The 21,637-nt window shown below is 43.0% G+C and overlaps 1 protein-coding gene across 2 annotated transcripts in view; it reads left to right on the forward strand.

The window, feature by feature from the left end:
* TGFB2 (transforming growth factor beta 2) overlaps nt 1–21,637 on the forward strand; it is a 61,250-nt gene that overhangs the window by 28,795 nt on the left and 10,818 nt on the right. For both annotated transcript variants that reach the window (XR_012055326.1, XM_004175099.6), the window contains exon 2: nt 9,273–9,436. Coding sequence is in view for 1 of the 2 variants with exons in the window: in XM_004175099.6 (XP_004175147.1) it covers nt 9,273–9,436 (164 nt within the window). In the remaining variant the exon portion in view is untranslated. The remainder of the gene's footprint in view (nt 1–9,272; nt 9,437–21,637) is intronic.

Consider the following 21,637-nt stretch of genomic DNA (forward strand, 5'->3'; position numbering starts at 1 on the left):
TGGAGAGAGATGAAAGACACTAGGAGTATTTTTCTTACATTCCAGTGTAAGTAGAATAGCGAAGTACATACCTGAGACGTTTCCAAACACAACACACATCTATTTACATATTTGATTTCAGTGGTGATACGTGATAACCTGGGATTTCATTCAAAGCATCCTGATGGGGATTTGAAAGGAGTTCTTCTTCCCTGAATGTTCACAAAATAAGTGCTGAAAGCCGAAGGGCCTTTTGTTGGCAGATAAATTCACAGAGAGGCTGGAGACAGTTTCCTTGTGCTGAAAATCTTCTCTGTGCTTGCAGTTGCAGGGGTAAATTCCTGGCCCTTTTGATAGTGTTGGGAATGTTTGGTCGGTGACTTCACTGGGACCAAAACTTTGCTCAGGTTTTGGAGAGGCTTTGGCATCTTTGTAATGTGTTCTAATGCCTGTTGACAGACACAGCAGCTTTCCTGTTAGCTTTTCATGCACCTTCCCTGCAGAAAAGGATCAGCTTCTCCTGGGAATGCTCATGTGCTTGCTGTGCTGGCACCCAGTGCAGGAGTGAGGGACACCTCTGAAGATGTGTTTTTCTCTCTCACAATTGAAATTGCAGTGTTGGAAACGCAGCAGTGAGATTAGAGGGGGTTTATGTGTGAGAGAGCAAGTGATTGTGCTGTACCCTTACCCCATATGTTTTAACCTGCCACAAGATTAAGAGTTCTTTGTTGAGAAACAAAGATAGCAGTAGGGTTTGTGTTTACATTCCCTCTCTGGCTGCTTTGCATGACAGGTGATGTGTAAAGAGGACTTTGAGGAGAGGAGAACTGAGGTCAGACCTTTCAGACTTCCTAAAATGCCTGGAGGTTTATATATGTGAAAGACAGTCTGGAATGGAAAACTCAGCATTTGCTGCTGTCCATAATAATCCCAAGTAATTTAAGTTACCCCAGTTAAGCATTGCTCAAATGGCTCAAAATTTAGACGTGAGAACAGCGTTTATGTGATGTTTCAGTGTTGTTCACATTACCCAGCCCCTGTTTTTCAGCATGGACAAGGGAAAACAAGCCAGCAGCCTGGAAAGCTTTGAAGGCAGGCAGAGAGAGCAGGGTTTGGTGAGTTCACATAGTGAAATTTCTCTTCAGGAAATTCCCATTCAAGCAGTCATAAAGGCAGGGACAGAAAGTGTCTGTTGAGCCCCATGCAGGTGCTCATATCAGGTGCTGGTTTATCCATTCCCATCTACTCCAGCTTTTGCAAATAGGGAAAAGAAATACCAGGCCTGGGGCAGTATTATATATGCTATTTTGTGTCCAGAGGGTCTGTCCCATAGGAGAGATTCCACGATTCTTTTTAAAAAATAGGGTATTTGGGAGTGGTCACACCAAACATGCCTGGGCTGAAGTTTTGGTTTTGTGTTCCTGAAAGGGACCAAACAGTGTCCCCTTTCATCTTAGCCAGTGGTTTCGGTGATTTTAACAAGCTTTTGATTCTCCTCCAGTTTCAAAAGTTTGGATCCAGGCAGTTGATTCGAGAGGCTCAGTATTTATTCAGATTCTTCTAGAAGTTAATAGTCAAGAGAAATTTGCTTTATAGCAGAAATGGTGTTCTGGGAAGCCTTTGCTTTCTTCACAGTGGTGGAAGCAAAAAGAATTTTCCTAAAGGAATTCACTCAACAAAACACATTCTCAGAACAGGAGACTTGTAAAGGACCAGGATTGTGTCTTGGAGTTGCCTCAGGACTGCTCTGTGGTGCTAAAGTAGTTACAAGTTTTTGCAATTTCTGTGCTGGTTTACCTTACCATACGTCTGTAGATGTAAACTCATACATGCATTCTGTAGTCCTGAGTTCCAGGTGTCTTCCTGTGTGTCCCACAGGTGTCACCTTTTTGCTCTAGACATCCCACACAAACAACTGATTTCCTCCAAAGTAAATTGTGTAGCTTGTCTGGAAGGACTATGTATGTTTTCCTTAAGTATTTTTCTCCCGTTGCTGAAACATTTTCAGATTTTCTAATCTTCCCTGAAGTGAGCAATGATGGGGGACAGGTTTTTTCTGTGGCAGGCTGCACCCACCTGAACTCTCCCTCCCCTTGCAGCAGGAGTGTGTGAGGCAGCAGTACCTCCCTGACATTCACAGGATTCTGGAGACTTTGTCTGATGCTTTCTTTTCAGAGCAGAATGCTCCTGTAGCATTCTCTTTGGTATTAAATTTGACTCTCCTTTGCCTTTTGGGTGATGGAATAGCTGGGAACGTTGTCCAAAAGGGTTCCCCTTGGTGCATCTGCTGTAGCCCAGACTCTTGGCGTTGCACCTCATTAGAGGTAAACTAACATTTTGATGTTGGCCTGTTTTTTATTTCCTTATGGAACCCATAAGAGAGGGAGGGGAGAAGAAGCCATCATTGATTGTTCAGGACAGATATTTTCTCTTCCTTCTTTCTGGCTGGTGTGAGTAATATGGATTTTTTCATGCTAATTGCTGTTTTGGACTGAGTGTACAAAGACTAATAGCTTGAAAATAATTGTGAGAGGGTGGCAGAGAGAGAAGGTCCAGTGGAAAAAAATATCTCAATGAGGGTTTTTTGGCTCGTAAGATTAACTTAAATCAGACAATTTAGTGATATAGCAAAATTACAGCTCTTCTTAAAATGGTCTGCATGCCAAATTAACATCCAAAGCAGTCTGTTTCAGCTGCAGCATTTAAACCCACTTGAGGTCAAACTTGCAAACACGATTTGACCCAGCCCAGGGAGAACAACTACCAAAAACAAAATTAAAATATGTTGAATTGTTACAGTCTTAAAACAGCAAAACAGCAATGGTAGCTTTTCTAGGCAAGGTTTGTTGCCCACTGTAAGACTCACATCCAGCTCCAGCTAACAGGGATGAAGTGACAGAAATTAAGGGAGCATGTAATAAGATACCCTTTTCTTTGCATCTTTATGGTGACCCACAAAGCCAGGACTTAAACCTGTTTTATACAAGAATTCTATGCAGCAGCTTTGCTACACCACTAACAATTACTTGAGTTTATTTTGCTTCTTGTCTTTGTGAGAACTTTAAACCTAAACTTAAACTTAATCCTGTGATTCTTCAGGGGATAATTACAATGTCTTAGAATCCTTACTATGCCAGTTGCATTTTGACCCAAAGACAACTGCAGGATGTTTTCCACAATTACAGAATTTGAAAGTACAAAAGACAATTAAAAAGTGTTGTCAGAAATCCATCAAACTCCAGAGCAATAGAAGTACCTTGAGGGAATGAATTATTTGGGTAACTGGAAACCTGACTACCAGATTTGTTTGCTGTTGAGGTCATTGCTTTGGCTAGTCATCTTTTGATTCAGGTTTGGTGAAGCAATGAGGAAGTAGCAGCAGAACCAGAAGGCTCTTGTCAGATTTTAAGTAAGGAACACATAATTTCATAAATGTATCCTCCAAAAAATTCCCTCTTTGCCTCATTGTGCCTATTTTTCATTCTAGTATGTCCTGTGGTTGTTTATTTTTCATATATTGTCACAGGTCTTAAATGTGTTTCAGAAGAGGAATAGCAAGTGGTTCAGCTGTGAAAAATACATCACAAAATTTGGTAATTAGGTAATTATTCTTTCTGAACCTACTCTGTCCCCAGTAGGTTTTTTCTGACCTCAGTAGCAAGTGGTTGATGACAGAGAAAGGTAATACCTCAGAGGCAACTTTGTAGATAAAAAGTAGAATATTGGAGTAAGTCTCTTACACTACTTCTATACTGTCTGACTCTGAAGCCTTGCTGCAAGAGCCTGGAAGTGATGCCTGAGGAAGAATGGCACAAGTGTTGCATCCAAGATCAGTGATCAGCTGATGGATGTGCTCATAGCTTAATGTCATGGTGGGACAGAGGTTCAGAGCCAATGGGAAGGTGATGTATGACTGATTTACCCTCGAGGGCCAGTCCCAATTCCTGGATATGACCTGTGGCTTCCATTACTTGGCCCCTTGGATTTCAGAGAGGCAGTTTCCAGCAGGATTTTGCAGTCACATCAGGGTCAGTGGGGGGTGAGCAGAGTGATTATTATGGGCTTTGGGAGTATTGTATTAAACAAGCTTCTAATTTCTTGGAGATATTTTTCCCTGGAAGAGAGGAGAGGATTTGTGACTGAAGTGTGCCTGACAGGAAGGAGGGGATGCTGCTGGAAAGATGTGCTGTCACAGCTGACAAGATGTGCATCCTTCCAGTGCATGCTGCTTCACTTACAGTGTCTGCATGTCTTTGGAGGCAGCCTGACCCAGCTCCTGGCAGGGACCCCAAAGCTGAGCAGGGAGAGAATTCACACAGAGGGAGAAAACGATGTCACGTTATGCTGCTTGTTAGGAAAAAAAAAAAACATCAAATTTGCTATCAGCAAGCTGAAATCCAAACAGCCTAAATAGTCCTAATAGTTAGAGAGGTTAGGGAAGCTTGCCAGAGGGTGGAAAGCATAACAACTGCATTTAATAACAATCAAGCTACTCTTATAAATATTTGCATGTGCTGCTTCAAAGCCTACTACATGGTCATTCATGTACTGCAGTTAGAAAGATGAGGAGGGGAAAAAAAAAAAGAGAGCGAGAAGAAAAGGGCACTCCGTGTTTTGTAGCTGCCATAATAAAGAATGGGCAAAGCACCAGAAAGAAAAGAAAAAGGAAAAGAAACCCTCCAAAGTTTAATAAACACAAAAGGGAATAAAAATAAATCTTTGGAGCATTTATTACAAGCCCTTGATGGAAGGATTAGATTGAAGCTCTCAGCCTTTCCAGTGTGGGTGTATGTGTGAAGGCGGCCTGTCTGGCCTCTTCCAACAAGGAAAAAGTTGTTTACATTTCCTAACTTGGGCTGTGCATGTAATTGATTTCTTTTTGTTTCAATAGCAGAAAAGAAAATTCAGAGGGGAAAAAAAAAAAAAGCCTCATTTGGATACAATTGAATTTAGGTCTTTTTCCTCGCCAGAATGAAAGCTCAACTCTCAGAAGAGCTGTGTCAAACAGAGTGTTTTGTTTCTCCTAAAATGTCAGTACATGCAGTACTTGTGAGGAAAGCTGTGGAAATGCAGGGCTCAGTTCATCAAACACAACTGCACAAGGCAGAAGTGTCATCCTTTTATGCAGGTTATTCCCGATTTGGGGAATATCTTCAGCATGAAAAAAACTTCCTATCCCAGCTTTCAGTTTCAGGATGCTTGACTGCACCTTGCTCTCCTCCCAGGTGTTCCTGGGGGCCTGTGTGATGTTTTGGATGGTTTGTCAGAGAGTGTGTCCAGGCTCTCCCATTGACAGCGTTCCAGCCTGGAGCAATACTGCAGACTACCTTGGGATGGATCTCCTGCACCCCTCCCAGTGGTGCTTTCCTGCTGTGTCAGAGCAGGGCTGCTTTCTGTCCAGGCTGCTGGCACAGAAGCCTGGAGGATGCTGGACATTGAGCAAAGTCTGTAATAGGCACAGAAACCACAGTGTCCTGATGCACTTAATCACTCACATACCAGAGTACATTTTAACCTGCAGTTCAGACTGTCCCATGTAAAGCAGCTGGTGAAGTTTCAGCTTGTTCAAGACAGAAAAAGAGTAAATCTGTGATGCTCTGTGTTTAGCAGCCTAAAGTGAGGAGGTGGATGGATGCTGCCTTCACCTTCTCCATCTGTGTTGTGTAATTCATCTCAACTGTGATGATTGTGTGATTGTGATTATTACAGCTGGAAGTCTTCAGGATTTTTTGAGGGTTGATTTAATGAGTAATTTTAAAATGATAAAAATGGAACCTTTCATTGTGTTTACTATTCTCTCTCCCACTAAAACAAAAGAAATCTATGTTTTCCTAGCTACAGGAAACATATTGATTTAATTCCACTCATTAATGACAATAGTTCAAAGAATACTTCAGGAGTCTAGTCTGCAGCAGGGTGACTGAGATTGCAGACTGGTTTGGTCAGAGTCATCCTGGAGTCTGCTGGAGTCATGGGGCCAAAACCAGAGGGGAGTGCAGAGGTATCCAACTGAATCTGAATTGATAAAACTGTCAGGTTTAGGTGGAGTCACAAAGAGAGATAAATTGCAGCATCTGAGACTACTTAAAGGCTAATCAAAAAGCCTGTAGACTCCATGGGGTTCTTACTGTTCCTTTAAGGAGAGTTGCAAGTCTCATTTCTCAGTCTTCATATTGATTAATTTTCACATAAACCCCAATTGTGAAGTCAGCCATTCCTTCTTTTTTTCATCTGTCCATGAATAATGCCTTTTCCTCAGCTGACTTCCAGTGGATACTGTAATGAATGATAAAGAAATCAAATTTCTCACGTGATGTTTTCTATATAAAGATGTAAAACTATCTTACAAGATAGATGAAACTTCTGTAAGAGAAGAATTCCTGTTTACTCATAGAGGACGTCCCATGCCTGCCTTCCTGTGGAAGGTAAATACTTGTTTGCAGTGTACACAAATGCACATATGCCAGCACAAAAACAGGCACACTGAAAGAGTATTCATTCTCTGTCTTCCTTAGATATGAAAGAGAGAAAAAAATATAAATGCAGGAATGGCTCAGGAATATCCACTCAGATACATATTCAGAGATTTGTAATATAGAGTGTCTAAAACAAAGAATCTGGAAAGAAGGCCTACAAATATAGCACAAGAAAGTTCTAGGAATAAGAAGCTAAATATAAACCAAGCTGACAGTTAAATAGGGCTTTTCAATTTAAAATAAAGTCAAGATGGACAGGGTTTGTCTGTGCCAGGGCAAGTGAATGGCTGCTAGTTTGGCTTGTCCACAGTGAACAAAATGGTAGGTTGATGCCTCAAACAAATGACAGGGAAGGACAACTTACAACTCATCCTGGAAGCATCAATCTTATATATACATATTATTATGCCAAATTATATTCCTAGAGGGATTAGGTTTGGCTGAAGAGCAAGTAGTAGTCTTGGAGTTTCCTACAGCAGGAAAAATAAACTGAAGATACTATTTCTCTCTTAAAGGAGGGTGTAATCTACGAACCAAGTAGCTTTTATAAGAATTTGCAAAATGTATCAAGGTCATAGTAGCATACAGTTAAGTGTTTCTCAGAAGCCCTTCCTCTGCTATTTTGAGAGACTCTGGCACTGATGTGTTGCTGATGGGAAAGAGGAGCAGCTTTGGTATAGGAGTAATTTGCATCCATTTGCCTTTGAGTTCTCACTGTGAGATTGTAGCAGTTTCCTGTCAATAAGCACGGTAGTCAAGAATAGTGACTATGATGCCTGGGGGGTTATTGTGCAGATGTGAAAATCTGAGGAGCTTTTTTTTTTTTTTTTTTTTTTTAATTAAATGGAATCATAAGGAAGTCTGGAGTTTCCTTTTCATAGTTGTACCTGTTTGATCATACTGAGGGCTTGCTTTGGGAAGTACTCTTTCAGAGAATTTTTTGAAATTCTTTGGAAATTTGTCATCTTTCACTTACAATGCATCTACAGTTAAAGCTGAGATTATTTCTTTATCATCAAAGATTTTCTCATAGCTACATTTATTAATGTAGTCAGTTTGAACACCTGCGCTTCCTCAGCTGAAAATGCCTCCCTAGCCCCCAAATAGAATTTTCTTTTTCTTTTTTTTTTTTTTAATTTATCCACTTCAGTTTTCACATTGTAAGAAAAGAAGAAACTGTTCCCTTCATTTGAACTGATATTTTTATCAGGCCTTAAAGTAATTTCATCTCCTCTCTGGAGAGTGTGAGCTTGTCTCCTTCCACTCTCTTTCCCTGTCTCCTCTCCAAAAAGTTTGGGTGTCAGGCAGGAGTGCTGCAGGGAAACTTCTCCTAGGGCTGGTGCTCTGGACAGTGTGGAAAGGCTTCAGATGATGACTGAACCTGGTTTGTGCAAACTGCCTTGCTGCTTACCCTTAAGTCAGGATTTACCACTGGGAAGGAGAAACAATGATTTGAAACCTAGACTGAGATGTCTGACACTGTGGTTGAAGACTTGAGCCCATTTTTCTGGTCTTTTTTTCGTTTCTTACCAAATACTTAGTAAGGGGTGTTACATTTATAGCTTTTACTGCTTCCAAGGGGTCAAAATTCATGTAATACTGTTCATAGTGTGTACTGCCTGTTTGCCTTTTTGCCTTGTTTTTCCTTTCTCTTCTCTTCCAGCCCTCATCACTATAATCAGAATGACTATTTTGTTCCAAAAATACCCTTTAATAACTAGGTATAGAATAAAATCTGAAGCTGGCTAATTCATGCTCCATATTCTGAGGGGAAGTGGGTTTCAGAAAACATATAGAGGAGATGAGCTGCTGTTATTTGTTGTCTTAGCAGATCCCTGTGAACTCTCTGTGAGCCTGAAGGCATTTACCATGTACCAACTGCTACGTTTTTTTTCTCAGTTCTTAAGTATTCAGGATTTTCCACCAGTAGGTTGAAAGAGGGGAGGTTTAAATGCACGACCTGAAATAGAGTTGAAAGTAGTTTTTAATCTATATTAATATGGCAGTCTTATAAAAAACATGTGGGGTAGATTTTCTTCGTTTTTATTAAATTGTTAATAGTACTAAATTGACCATTGGAAACTGAACCACGCTTCAGGTATTGCCCTGTCTGAGGCTGTCTTGTATTAAAATGTTTGAAGGAACAGTGTTGGAATCTGTGGTATTGATGATTCCGAGATTGTAGAAAGTCTCTGTCTTTCTGCCCCGCTGCCAAAGAAGCCATAATTCATCTGTGCTGGTTTCAAGGTTGTTTATTCTGTTTATCTCTAACATGTTCTGCTGCCCTGCCGCAGCTCTGTCCTGCAGGGCAGCGTGTGGGGCTCTGCCCTCAGTGGGATGTTACAAACATTATATACCAGAAACTACCTGTGCTGGATTTACAATAATGTGCCAATATCTGTCACCTACGTTGAACAGTGTGTCCCCAGCCTAAACCAATATAAAAATGCCAACACCACAGTGAAACATGGAGGGCATGAAGAAGGAGAAAGAGGACAAAACACACCCAATTTCCTCTATCTTGTCCCCTTTGAACCCCTAATCTAGAAACCTAAAATTTTACTTTTGCACCCGTGCCACACTTAATTATTACTTATATGAAACACTCAGAGCTGGTAATTCATCCTGTAAGATTGAAAACTCTTTTCCATGGGCAGAGATCAGAGACAGTGTCTCTCGGGGCTCTGTACAGGGGGTTCCTGACCCCCTGCCAGGGTCCCAGACCTTCCAGGGCAGCCAGAGGGACGCTCTGGATTCCCACAGAACAGTATATTTTATCACCAAGAAAAGTAATAAAACCCCTCTGCTTTCTTGCAGATGCCATCCCGCCGAGCTATTACAGCCTTTACTTCCGAATCGTCAGGTTTGATGTCTCAGCGATGGAGAAGAACGCCTCCAACTTGGTGAAGGCCGAGTTCAGGGTCTTCCGCCTGCAGAACACCAAGGCCCGCGTGTCGGAGCAGCGGATAGAGCTGTACCAGGTATGGAGGCACCTCCCACAGCTCAGCTCCCCTGCCTTGCTGCTCAAAACCCATCCAGCAGGCAGAGCAAACCGTGGGGACGAGCGGTGGGGTCCCCTCTCTGCACAGCAGCCTCCTACTTCAGTGCCTTCCCTAGAAAGCACTCACTCAAAATCATGCCAATCTCAAATGTGTTAACTTTTTCTAACAGTTAAGCCTCAGGACTCCAGAGTTTTGAGCCAGCAGTGTGCGCGGGTGGCCCAGAGGACAGTGACATCCTGGCTTGTATCAGCAATAGGGTGGCCAGCAGTGATTTTCCCTGTCTATTCAGCCCTGGTGAGGTTTCAACTCAAAACCTGTGTCCAGTTTTGGGCTCCTCACTGCAAGAAAGACATTGAGGTGCTGGAGCATGTCCAGAGAAGGGCAACAAAGCTGGGCAAGGGTTTAGAGAGGGAGTCTGCTGAGGGATCTGGGGGTGTTTGGCCTGGAGGAAAGGAGGCTCAGGGGTTACTCTACAACTCCCTGAAAGGAGGGTGTAGCCAGGTTGGGATAGGCTTCTCCTGTGCAACCAGCAACAGGACAAGAGGAAATGGTCTTGAGCTGCAGCACGAGAGGTTCGGGTTGGACGTGAGGGAAATGACTGGGCGTGGCACTTACTGCCATGGTCCAGTTGACATGGTGGTGTTTTGTCAAAGGTTGGACTCTGTGATCTTGGAGGTCTTTTCCAACCTTAGTGACTCTGTGATTCTGTGTTTCACAGCATATAAAAGAAAGTGAGAGAACAAGACATCAAAAATGTTATTCCCAGGATCTCTGTCTCCCAACACCTGACCTGAACAGTAGTTTACATAGAGGTCAAATTCCTCTATCTGGTCGATGTTCAGGAGAAGCTTTTTAAGTCTTCCTTGTAGAAATGGAATTAAAACTGAATTGCAAAGCTAAGGAGTTTCAAACCTGGCTTCTGTATAGTAGTCCATGGGTTGAGGCAAGGGAGTGGACAATTCAGGGATTGTGGAGTAAGAAAATGCCCCATGACTCGCTCCTGAATGTTGACAAAATTTATGTCATTTAATCTTTAAGGACTTTGGAGCCTTTAACCTCATTTAACATAGAGTCTGTGCATTTGTGCAAATACTGTCTAGAGCATATTTCATCTAAAGCATGGTTCTCCTCACTGAGAAACACAGCAACTAAAATGGGGCTCAGCTCCCAAAAGTTTTATACTGAGTAAAACTTGCAGTTGTTCCAGTAACCTGTGACATGTTGTTGTAAAAGTGTGTGGAGACCCTCTGATTTTGTTCTTGATGCCTGCATTAGCTGTGCTTGGGCACTGTCCTGGGCTTGCAGCACTTTGGAGTCTACCTCAGATCCAGTGGGTGCAAATTTGAGTCTTCTCCCTTGCTTTGAATGTTCACCATTTCCTGCCTGGTCTGCTCAAGTGGAAGCCAAATTTGTAGCAGAGAGAGGGGACACTTTGGGTTCACTTGCTGAAGTGACAGCAAAAGCCAGTCATGGAGGCTGACAGCAGGAAAAGTGCATTGTTCTGTTTAGATGTTGTTTAAATGTAGGAAAAACTTAATTCCCATTTGAATGTGGTTCAGGTCCACAAGTGGTCACTGGCTGCTGTGACCTGACTGCCATCCTTTCTAAGAACAGGATGGCAGAAAAGTTGAGTGGATAATGTGTTATTTGTTAAAAGGGAAAGGTAAGAACCTCTGTTGAGAGTCACTGGTGTTGCCTGTATAGAACAGCCACCCCAGAGAAATACAATATGAGTCCCAGTGATGCTGCCACAGCAGCCTGCTGAAACAATTGTATATTCTGGCTTGACCTCACTGCTCAGACACCCTAAAAGGAGTTGATAGCATCTCTGGGCTTTCTGTTGTTCTATTTTTGAGAGCTGTTAGTCAGCCACCTGAAAAGAATACAGCTGTGGTTGCCTGAGCTCAGTTCATTGCCTTTCTGTGTTTGAGGAGCATGGAACACAAAGAGTTCAGCAGAAGTATGGAAGAAAGGGCCTTTGCTTGGCTGGGATTTTGCCTTGTGATGAGAAACAGCTGGGGTTTACTTGAAAGAGCCTGACTCCAGTAAGGCCATGCCCATGGAAATGACTGACACCTGCATCCAGGGCAGGTACTTGGGTCCCTGGATAAATACATGGCTGGTGACTAAGGCAGTTTCTTTTTTAGGCTGGGTGGAGCAAACTAAGTGAAGTGTTAGGTGAGTAATGAGTGCAGGTGATTGTAGGATTGGATCTTTTCTCCACCAAGTAACAGGCAAGCCAAAGGCAGCATGCCCTGTGTGTTTGTGCCAGGCATATTTTAGGCATGTTACTTTGTTCCTTTGCTTGTAGAGAGGCAAGCTGTCTCTGGATCATTTCCCTTTGGTCATGTTTGTTTCTTGCAATCTTGTATGCAGCTCTTCCTAAAACCTTGTATGGGGGTATTACAGCTCTGTGGTGGGCAGTCTGAACTGCAGGATCTCTTCTGCCTGAAGCATGAGAGTCCCTAAATGTTGCTGCAGTTGGATGATGCTGCAGTTGCTGCAACTGACCTATGTCACAGCACATGGGGTTAGAGTGCAGTGTTTAGCAAGAAAAGCAAAAGCAGGGAGAAATTGGAGACAAGGGACCCAAGATGCTTTGGGGTCACTCCCAGCTTGAGATATTCTATGATTCTGTGGTGTATTGTAGAACGGTGCTATCAAAAGCATTCTAAAACTTACTATATGAATTCTTGAGATTAGAAAGAAGAAAATCTGTGCCGATGAAGGCGAAGAGGTACGGATGGGAGGCATTGGTGCCCCAGTGGTGCTGGAGGAGCTTTGGGGCTGTGTATTAATGTATTGAGAATGCCAATAGAGTTGTCTAGTGGTGAACATGGTACAAGCATGGGCGGTAGAAGGGGAAAGTCAGGAAGATCCTCATTTCAGCTGAAGTGGGAGAGGCAACTGTCTTCTGTAAGGGCTGAAGACTTAGTCAGATACCTGACTCCAGCATGAAAAGCCATGCATGGAGAGTGAGCCTTGCAGAGGAGATTGCCGGTGGAGTTGGCACGAGCAGCTGCCGCTCCTCTTCTGTGCATGAGCTTTGCTTCCTGTCTTGTGACATACGTGCTGGGCTCGCCAGGGCTGTTGTGCCCAGAAGGAACAGTGTGGTTTTTCATCTTGCATAAGCAACATTTAATTATTAGGGTTTTTTTTTTTTTCTCCTCCAACCAAGTTTCAGGTTGCCTAGTGTTTTGCTTTGTTGTGGAGCTCTTCTTGATGAGGGTTTTTGAAATTCCTCTCATACCTGCAGTTTCAAGGAATGGTTGTTCCTTTGTCCCCTTGTCTTTCTCAGGAGAAGAGGGGCAGAAGGCAGAAGCCTTCTGGGGAGAATCAGAGCTCTCTTGTGGTTCACTGAAATAGTCCCTGCACATGTGCACATCTTACTGCCCTCCAAGAGCTTTCTGATTTAGTCCAGTGGCAGTTTAGTAGTAGCATATATACCACTGATGCAGAAGGGACCTTATTCTAAAGAACTATTTTAGGAACAGCTAGAGACAGATGTGAAGGGTAAATTGAAAAAATAAGCAATCAGTATATAAATATTTTGTTTCTCCGCCTGATTCTTTCTTTGTGTGGTCCTCTGACCTTACAGATCTACCCCTTAAAATGAAAGAAGAAATGCAAAACTGCACCTTTTCAGCTAAGCTTTCCTCAGGCTGTACTTGGCTCCCTTTTCCAAACCACATCAGAAAGGGGCTTTGTGTTTTCCTACAGCCCTTGTTTGCACTGACTCCAGGAAGGCAGTCTGGGGCTGCTTGGCACGGTGAGCCAGGGCTGTGGCCCCTTGTTCCTGGCCCTGGCGCTGCACCAGCAGCAGCAGGACCCTGTTCCCACCTCAGAGCCTGAGCTGGAGCAGAGGGTGCCCATCATATTTATGCTGGAAGTGAGTGGTTATAAATCTGCTTGCCAGGTTTTCTGCCATCTGGATTTCTCCAGGCAGTGAATCCTAGAGATTAATTCTCATGGAGGTGCCCTGCATGCATCCTCAGAGCCAATGGGCAAGTAGTAATCCCTGTGTGCAGAAAATGTCTGTTTTCATGCAGGATACTTCTCTTGATATTTAAGGATTAGTCAGTACCATCTGTGTGTTCATGCACAGATAGGAAGTACAGTGCACATACTAAATATTAGTCTTTGGATGGAAAATAGTAAAACTCACAGAAGTAGAAATTAAGATACTTTTACAAGGCTGGTATGAAAGCTTCTGTCTCTTCTTGGCTCTGGTTACGTGAAGCTGCAGAGAATTAAATTCTTTAAAGGCACTACTTTTTCTGTTGTTTATTCTGCCCAAAAGGGAGGCTTAATCTGAAGGTTGTACTGCTGATCATCAGCATGTTGGAGAGTGGGAAGCCAAAGTGAAGGAAGGAAGCGGCGTGACCTCGGACAAGGCGCGCTTCTCCCGTCCTTTCACTGTGCCATGCCTCACTCAATGTGCTTCCCAGTGTACACCAAGACTTCAGAAAATATTAAGAGGATAAAGTGCTTTTGGGGAAGGGAGGAGGAATAATATTAAATAAACAAGTTTTAGCATCCTCCAGTGGCCTTTGCTATGTTTTTAAAGATTTATGCCAAATGCAGGCTTTATTGGAATTTGATCAGATAAAGCTCAATTGTTATGGGAATGTCTTTGTTCATCAGTTTTCTTGCCTGCTTTGAAGACTTCATCACATCTTTCTTTTATTAAGGTGCTTCTCTATTTATGAATAAAGTCCCTGCACCTTTCAAAAAAAGACTTGTCTTTTATGAATAAGCATACCAAAAAACAAATAGGTACTACTGCAAAGCAGGACTAGTGGAAGCCCTTACAGGGTGAAAAGACACCCTTCAGAGAGTGCTGTGGTATGGGGTTTAAGGTTTTTTTATTATGTACAGGCAGTCAAACAATAACAAGTAATAATTACTTCCTGTGGAAGTGGTGCCATGTTTTGTTAACACATCATAAAGCATCACAAAAAGCACAGCTGAAACACTGTTTTATTGTCATCGTTATCTGAGGCTGCTATGGGTGGGATTATCTGAGAGGCTGTGATGGGAGGGATGTACCCACAGGATGGATCAGAACAAGGATTGGGGCAAATTAATGGTGCCAGGTTAAAGCTGGACCAGATTGCAGTGAAGAATTTGAAGCAAACAGGAACAGACCCTTGATCTTTCCATTTTGGGGAGGGCCCAGTCCATGTCAAGAGCTCCCATGGAGCTTGCTGAGGGTCTAGGAAGAACTGTCCATCCTCTAGGTAGTGGTGAGCCCCACTTCCTCCAGGGTCTCTCTCCCTGCTTGGAGGTATGAGGAGGAAGATGCTGTGGAACATACTACCCCATTATGAGTGAGATTTAAATTTAAACCACAGACGGTTGTTCAAATACTTTCAATTCAGATAGTGTTTTGTCTTGTTTTTCAGTTGGGGAATACGTTTAGAGTGAGCTACTATAGATTTGGGCCAAATCTCCGCGGTGCAAATCTGAGGCAATTTACACTGACTGCAACAGAGATCCTTCAGGCTGATCTCCGTGTAATCAGGAGCAGAGGGGCCTTGCTCTCTTTTCTTGCCAAAAAGTGCTGTCTCTAATGCCACGGAGGAAAATACCATGAAGCAGGATTTGTGGCTGTGAGCTGGCGCAGGATGTCTGTATTACAGATATCACCTGGGGCACTTGCTTATAATTGGCTGCTATTGCTGTGACCCACATCTAAATCAGTGTATTTGGATCTTACAGTTTATGTATTGCTATCCTGAAACCAGGATAAAAAACCAGGATGAAACCCTTGCATTCTGAAGGGTTATGAGGTTATGTTGAATGGCAAATGCAGAGTGTTCTTTGAAGTGCCAAACCCAGTATAAGATGTGGATGTAATAACTTTCTACTTTACCAAACTCCTTCATTTTCCTCCAGCAACAGCTCAGGACCAGAGGAAGTTAATTTTCAGTATATTTCAGTTGAATTGATGTTTTCTCCTTATTCCAGAATCCCCTTTTTCTGGTTCCAAATAGTCTATGCCCTACAAAAAGATGTCAGTACATTGGAGACCATATCTAGAGTACCTTTGGCAAATACTCTGTGAGCGTGAGGGGAAGTATTTATGGCTGCATCATCTTCGCTGAAATTTGGGAGCATATCTCAGATGCACCTGTCTCTTGCCAGGAACAGAGCAGTTACTGAAGACAACTTGAAGGAATATATCATATTTCCATCAGCTCCTGGCAATGGCCAGTGTGTACTTCCCAGTTGGACACTGCCATGTGTAGAAATGCAGGCCACAGATGGCTGTATTGCCATTTGTGGTGCCTGTATGTTATTGGAGGTGTGGGAATGCAGGCCATGGGTCTGAAAACAAAATTAGGTTTGGGTCCTTGCTCTTTGGGCTAACATTTGTTGGGGTAGCCAAGCCTACATGACGCTGGGGCACGAGTAAGTTTAAGCCAAGCAGCTTGGTGTGGTAGTCACTGGGCTAAGGAACATCAGGTTGGCCATGTGCTAGAGAGTCTGTTGAAAGGTGGTGTTCCTGTTCAGGGGAGGTGTGGGAAACAAAGTGAAGTTTTGTTGGAGAGAAGCCTGTGTGAAGAAGAATAGGTGATGGGAGAAAATGGAGGAGGATGGGAGTGGTTTGGGTGGAAACCTGTCGGTGGTGGGAGGAGAAAATTATAAGGAGAGCTGTGAGACAGGCAAGAGGAAGGGAAGAAAGAGGAGGGATTTGTGGAAGAAGACATCTTGGAGAAAATACTGTGTCCAAATACTCATTTAGCCAAGACAGCTGCATGCCAAAATGTTGTAGTAAAATGCACATGAAGATGAGGTATGACTGTCAGGGACAGGACCAAGGAAGAGAAAAGGGCTTAGGAGACCTGTGCATAAAGGGGAGATGAACACAGGAGTACCCTGCAGGATCTGGGAGATTTGGCTAGAAGACAGGAGAACCCACTCTGTTTCTGTTGACTTTGGCTCCTCTTTGTTGATACTTTAATAAAACATAATGTGCCTTTGGCAAGTTAAAACTAAAGGCTAGATAAGTTTACAGGATTTTTTTGTTTTGCTTCATTTTATGTAAAATCTTTTTTTGGAGCTATCTTAAAATCTCCCAAATGGCAGGAAATTGCCCTCAATATTTCAGAATCTTTCAGGAGAACGACCCCAGACCCTCCTTTCTTGTTTATTGCTTAAACAATGCAGAGTCTTCCTGCCTGCTGAAACATAAATCAGGCTGAATGGCCTCAGGGATGTGTCCCCAACTTGCACTGCACATTGATCTTCAGTATCAGGAGGAAGGCCCTGCCTGGGGAACAAATGGTGAGGAAATCCCTTCCTGGGATCCATTCTCTTCCCGGAGCTCATCCCTTCACCGCAGGGTGATGCAGCAAGTCAGTCACAGCGATTCCATGCACACTTGACTTCCTTTCTCACCTGCTTAAGTGCTCATCTCTTTGCCTGCCTCACACTTCACCTTCTTTTACCTTTAAGTGAGCATCAGCCAGCACTGTAAGAGAATCCTTCTGCAGCTGTAGCCCATCCAGATATAAAAGCGGTTGGGTTATGTGTGCAATATGTTCTTTTTATTTGCAAGTTTGCATGAAGAACGTGTCTGGCAAGTTCTGAGCAGATGGATCAGAGACCTATGGGTTTTTTACAAACTTTGGCAAGTGCTCCATACCTTTCTTTGTATTTTGGCAAGAGCTCTGCATCTCATATAGTAGTCTCTAAAGATTCTGCTCTCAGTTTGAGCCTGATTCAGAGACCATTGCAAGTAATGGAAAGACTTCATTGATAAGCAGGGGAACTGTAAAGCCCTTTTAACTCCATTGCACTGAAGACAGTCTGAATTACTCCTTTGCAAGAGTGGCTACAAGAAGAGCTTAAAAACTCACACTGAGATTTTTTTTAAAAAGCTGGTCTCTCGTGCTTAGAAGCAGCTAAGATTTTGATAGCCAGTAGATTCCCAATTATCTGGCAAAAGGTACTATATGGAAGCTTTGCACTTTGCACCATATGTTTTCACATATAATGAGTAATAAACTGGAGAGGTTTGCAGCAGAATCAAGGATTTGCTTTTCCTTGTGTCCAAAATAGGATCAAAGGCCTCAGATTAAACCAGGGAATGAGAAAGGATTGCTAATTAGCATGGCCATTTGTTAACTGTAAGTTTCAGAAACAGCTGGCTGAAGTTCCTGAGAGCTGTCCGAGGAGACCTTTGAAATCTGGAACCAGGCAGTGAGTGAGTCTTTCAGTAGGGTGAATAGTATGTAAGAATTTGGAAACTCCCAGCAGCTGTGTATGCAGGCCTTGGGAATCTGGTCATTCCAGTGTAAAGAGTTAGGCTGGAGTCTCCTGCAGTTTCTTCTAGTTCAGGAAAGGTCATCCTAAATAGCGGTTTTCAGCCATGGTGTGCATAGCTGAACTTATCTTTGCTCTCATGTTGACCAGCATAAAGCCCCTCATTTACCACTGGATCTCATTGTTTGGGCTTAGTTACTTTAAGCTTACAAGCACGTCAGGTTATTTCCATTATATTCAAAAGGGCTGTGAAGTTCCAATGGAAATCATAGATAATGACTGATAAGTAAGAGAAAGGGTAGTGAGCCTGCCAAGATGTTGCAGTACACAAGAACATCACGGGAGTCTGAAATGACAGAGAAGGGAAGGGAAGGAAGGAAGTTATCAGGGGGCCAGCAGCATCTGGAGGGAGGAGATCAGACAGTCCAGAATGAATGGAGAGGAAAGACAGATTAATAGCAGGTTTTCACAAGATAATGCCATATTTACTGCTGTTCAGTGACTGCAGAACCCACACTGGCTGATAGCAGTGACCATTTCAAGTTCCAAGGCAATGCAGGAAATAGGATAGATGTTTTTAAGTGGCCATATGATCTTATTACTATGTTTGGAAAGTTCATCAACTTGTTTTAAGAAACTGTAAGTCATCCAGAAATACTTCCGAAGAGTTGGTAACCATAATTCCCAAATCCAGCTATAAAATGCTCTTGGTTTTCTTGGCTGCAGCAGATGTATGTCATTGATGCATCAGCCTGTGTATCATCACTGCTGAACCACATTCATTTTTTTGTTTGTTTGCTTGCTGAGGAGGTGGTGAATTTATTAGCCAAAACTACTCCACTGTAAATTATACTTAATTGTAATTTTCCCCATTCTTCTGCATCTGATTGTGGTGACAATAGAAGACTAGAAGTCATTATTGGGCAGAATACCAAATCTGAAATGAACTAAACAAGTTGCTGTTCTGGGGCTGTAGTTATTTGAAAGAACCAGTGTATCTTCATGTCAAATTTTTTCCTTTTAGCTCTGTAATGAGTCACGAAGACTGGCTGTTCTGGCGTCTGCTGTCAGTGGTTATTGTCTAGAATACATACACTAATGTGTTGATTCAGTTATCCCCTGCTTTAGCTGCCTAAATATATGAGCGGGGGAGTAGGCAAAGGAAACTTTGAGCAAAATAATTATGTTTGTTTTAACAGTCGTGGGCTTAGTAGTTTTTTTGAGTTTGTTTTTGAACCAGTTTAATTACACTGACGCCGAGTGCTGCTGCTCTGCTCATGTCAACTTCTGATATGCCCCATTCTTTAAAGAAGTCATGTTTCTGCTAATTTTGCAAGCATTCTGCTTTGTTTGTTATCATGAATTATGTCGTGTTCTCAGTGTACTTTACAGTTTATAAACTACAGACTAAGATAATCCTTATCCTTACTTTTATACTCAGAACTGTGTGATAGTTTCTTGAGGGTATAAATATGTGTGCCTATAAATAAACAGTTTCATCCTCCAGTATTTGAACAAAGATTTCAGCTACTTGATACTTAAACTTTTAAAAAATGTATCCGTTAATGCTTTCCAGTTAGTCTGAAAAATAAGGATAGTAATTTACAAATCAGTGTTTTCTGGAAACTCCTCATTCTTCTGAAACCAGTTTGTGACAAAACTAAAATTTTTCACTGCTGAATGCCCTGGTCGTAGTGATTTGGGATATGCTTTCAAGATAACATCATGGGTCAGCCTCCTCTAATGGATGAAGAGGAGCAGAGATAAGTCCCTGCCAGCCAAGCAGAGGTTCTCCCACAGAAGACTGAGCAGAATGAAGAGTAGATTTCAACAGGATTTGTAAAATACCAGAAATCTGGCAGGCCTTATGAGGGTGGCATGTGAGTGCTGTCATCACCAAGATCCCCGGCTGGGCTTCCTAAACATATGGAGCTGTACAAAAAAGAGCAATGCTTTGTTTGCATCTGGCTTCTTTGTGAGCCATTTCCTGCAATTAACTGCATAATTCGTTTATTCATATGTTTGTTTCACCTTGATCTGCTGGCAGTAGCTGCACGTATGTCATATCTAGAAATTCCTCATAGGTATTTGTAAGATCATATTTTCACCAGGTGTTTTCAAGAAGCCTCAGAATTGAAAAAAAGGTTTATGGAGAGGCAGGTTAGCAGTGGGCGTACAGAAAGGTAGGTTGAAGGCAGTGTGCAAGACACTGGTGAAGAGAAGATTAAGAAATGTTTTAGTTGGTGGTTTTCCTGAGAAAGGGAGGAATTGCATACAAAAACGGGGTAGAAAAATGTGAAATTATTCTGAGAATTTAGGGCATTGAGTGAAAATTACTCTGTATGCTGGCCTAGAAGTCTGGTGGACCACCTTTTGTTAACACTTCTTCCAGTTCAGCTTATCCCTGGAGCCTGTGATTGTATGTGTACGTTCCCCGTGTAATCATTTGTTCTAACAGGCAGTGGAAGCAAGCCCAAGTGAGCAGATATCCCTGGGCAGACATCCCCGTGCCCATATCCCTGGGCAGACATCCCCATGCCCATATCCCTGGGCAGACATCCCCATGTCCATATCCCTGGGCAGACATCCCTGTGTCCAAACCCGGGTAGACATCCCCGTGCCCATATCCCTGGGCAGACATCCCCGTGCCCATATCCCTGGGCAGACATCCCCATGCCCATATCCCTGGGCAGACATCCCCATGCCCATATCCCTGGGCAGACATCCCCATGTCCATATCCCCGGGCAGACATCCCCATGTCCATATCCCCGGGCAGACATCCCCGTGCCCATATCCCTGGGCAGACATCCCCGTGCCCATATCCCTGGGCAGACATCCCCATGCCCATATCCCCAGGCAGACATCCCCGTGTCCAAACCCGGGTTTGTTGGCTTTGAGCTGGCTCTGAGGTGCAGGTGTGCGTGCTCACAGCCGTACGTGTGCAGCCATGGTGCATCACCACGTTTGTACCCGTGGGTGTTGGGATGTGTCCCTCCTCAGCCAGGGAGGTGGGGCTGCCTGTGTGGAAACTCTGTCTCCTGCTCATGCAAATGCTGGGATCTGTGTCTGCACGCAGTGGGTGATGCACAGGATTCCCCCACCGGAAAACCTTTGCTTTCCACATCATGGCTTGTAGTCAGACCAAAGTCTTTCTACCTCTTTAAGAGGGAGAGTTTGGGTAAGGTGCCAGAAGGAAGTAAGGAAGGATTAAAGGGGAAATTTAACTCAGTTGACTTTCTCTTCTGTGCATTTTCTTTTTTTCCCCTTGCCTTCTGTTAATACTTTTAGTACGCTGAAAACTTTTGCACAAAGGCTTTCATTTAGCTCCTGCAGGTACAAGCTGTGCAGCAGCAGTTCTGATAAGGGTGTTTGATGTGGTTCTGATGGGCTAAGCATGAAGGTGAAGTGGTGTTTATAGGTAAGACGAGGCAATGTTTATAGATGAAGGTAATATCTCTTCTAAGACCAATCAGTGCGGTTGGAAGAAGTAAACAAGCTTTCAAGCACAAAGGCTGCAAGGCACAGAAAAGGCTTTTATTCTTTTTGGAAACTAAATTAGTTGATCTGGTAGGAAGAAAGGATTGGAAATGGTGAAAGAAAAGTTTTTCATTGAGGATATAGGCTTGAGGGTGTATTGGAAGCAAAAGGTGTGTTGCTGATGGGGAAGGTTAAAGCCAGAAATGTAGGGCAAAGTAAAAAGAAGCAAACCAAAGTGGGGAAATGGCAGAGAGAACCTAAAATGCTTATTTCATGTAGTGATTTCTGGAAGACTCATTTGAAGAATATATTGTAGCTATAAAAATTTCTGAGAGATTCCTACAAAAAGGCCCCATTGTTTACCCCCATATAGAGTTCAATTGCTTCAGTATAGATGGAAATAAAAAGCAGTGTAGGAAAAGAAACTTAAT

The sequence above is a fragment of the Taeniopygia guttata genome, chromosome 3 (assembly GCF_048771995.1).
Source record: "Taeniopygia guttata chromosome 3, bTaeGut7.mat, whole genome shotgun sequence".
NCBI lineage: Eukaryota > Metazoa > Chordata > Aves > Passeriformes > Estrildidae > Taeniopygia > Taeniopygia guttata.